This window comes from Artemia franciscana, chromosome 3 (genome assembly GCF_032884065.1).
Source record: "Artemia franciscana chromosome 3, ASM3288406v1, whole genome shotgun sequence".
NCBI classification, from domain to species: Eukaryota; Metazoa; Arthropoda; class Branchiopoda; order Anostraca; family Artemiidae; genus Artemia; species Artemia franciscana.
The window spans coordinates 24,368,630-24,370,193 of NC_088865.1; the positions used below are offsets into that span (position 1 = coordinate 24,368,630).

General features: G+C 37.1%; 1 protein-coding gene across 1 annotated transcript; it reads left to right on the forward strand.

Annotated features, from left to right (window-relative positions):
• The first annotated feature begins 496 nt into the window (after positions 1-496).
• Positions 497-946, forward strand: LOC136025505 (uncharacterized). Its single transcript, XM_065701535.1, has one exon. The coding sequence runs from the start codon at positions 497-499 to the stop codon at positions 944-946; it is 450 nt and encodes a 149-aa protein (XP_065557607.1).
• Positions 947-1,564: the final 618 nt, after the last annotated feature.

The window sequence follows — 1,564 nt, forward strand, 5'->3', positions numbered from 1 at the left end:
TGAGATAGTCGACTATGGGGTAAGAAAACATGCTGAAAACGGCAATGAAAACCATTTTCTCGCCGGATAAGTTGTTCACCCGTAATCCGGCCAAAACCGGAAAGTTAGTTAAAAGTAAAAGTTTTATTTGAAGTTGATAAGATTTTCGATTTTGGGGTAAGAGGGCGTGCTGAAACCGTATATGACAATCGTTTTTTAGCCGGACATATATTTCAGCCGGATTCCGGATTACCATTTTTGAAGACCCAGAATCTGTATATCAAATATGTTTTCCCATGGCTATTTGAATTTGTCTGATCTGATCCACTAAAGATGCAATTTTTTTCAAAAAATTGTATTTTGCTTCAAATATTATGTTTTGCTTGAGTTGAGATGTTTAAATCGGGACTATGTCAGTAATTTCCCCCTCGTTGAAAGGACTATCGTATTCCAGTTGCATTATCTTTTCCACATTAATAATAATTTAGTGCGTCTGTTCAAAACAGCATTTGATTTGATGCTTACTGATACACATAAAATTGTTATTTCTCAGTATGCTCAATATGCCATTGCGTGTGTTCGTCTCTATGGTTGTCCAGATTTATTTATTATATTTACTTGTAATCCATCTTGGGACGAGATGCAGCAACTTTTACTTCCTGGACAATCGCTTTTTCATAGACATGACATTACGGCCCGTGACTTCCGGCAAAAGTTGAAATCGTTGATCAATTTCATAGTAAAACTTAAAGTGTTTTGGGCAGTGTGGTGCTGGTTGTACTCAGTGGAATGGCAAAAACGAGGATTGCCACACGCGCATAAAATAATATGGCTATTTAATAAAATTACTTCTATTGAAATGGACGATATGATTCCCGGTGAAATACCTGATGTATATGTCGATAGGGGCTTACATCACATTGTGCTAAAACATATGATACATAGACCTTGTGGTGAATTGAATTAAGATTCACTATGCATGGACATAGGAATATTAGACAAAGTGCGGTGTTCACACACCGTCAGTGAGGTCTGACTTCAACCCTCTGACAGCTTGCAATAGGATCTGGAACACGCTCCCAGAGTTCGTACGAAGCTGTACTCGTTTGGTATGTTCAAAAATTATGCTAGATATTTTCTAGCGAGTAAATAATTTTGTTTGTTTGGTTTTTCTGGGTTTTTTTTTTGTCTCTATATTTTATATTCCGGTTTCCCTTGGAGTTGATGTCTCTGGATTGAGTTGGATATTTAATTGAGTTGGTGAAATCATGTGCTATCCCCTGCCTAGCTTTTCATTTTTTGGAGATTATTAAGGTGGGCGACTCAATTTTGTTTTTTGGATTTTGTTTATATTTTTTCTTGTTGGTATTTTTTCCTCCCCTGTTTTTTCCCGGCCATGGAGCCTTACAGGGGAGTTTGTCTTGAAGCACTTTTTTGTTTATGGATTTTATTGTTAAATAAAGAACTCACAACCCAGCAATATCCTCGACTTTTAGTACCTAATGCGATTACCGGCAGTGATTACCGGCCCTTTATATAGAAGGTCTACCAAAGATGACGGAAAATCAGCAATCATAAAGTCACG

What these genes read in the sequence shown, in the direction of transcription:
- LOC136025505 (XM_065701535.1), top strand. Translation starts at nt 497, where the DNA reads ATGCTTACTGATACACATAAAATTGTTATTTCTCAGTATGCTCAATAT.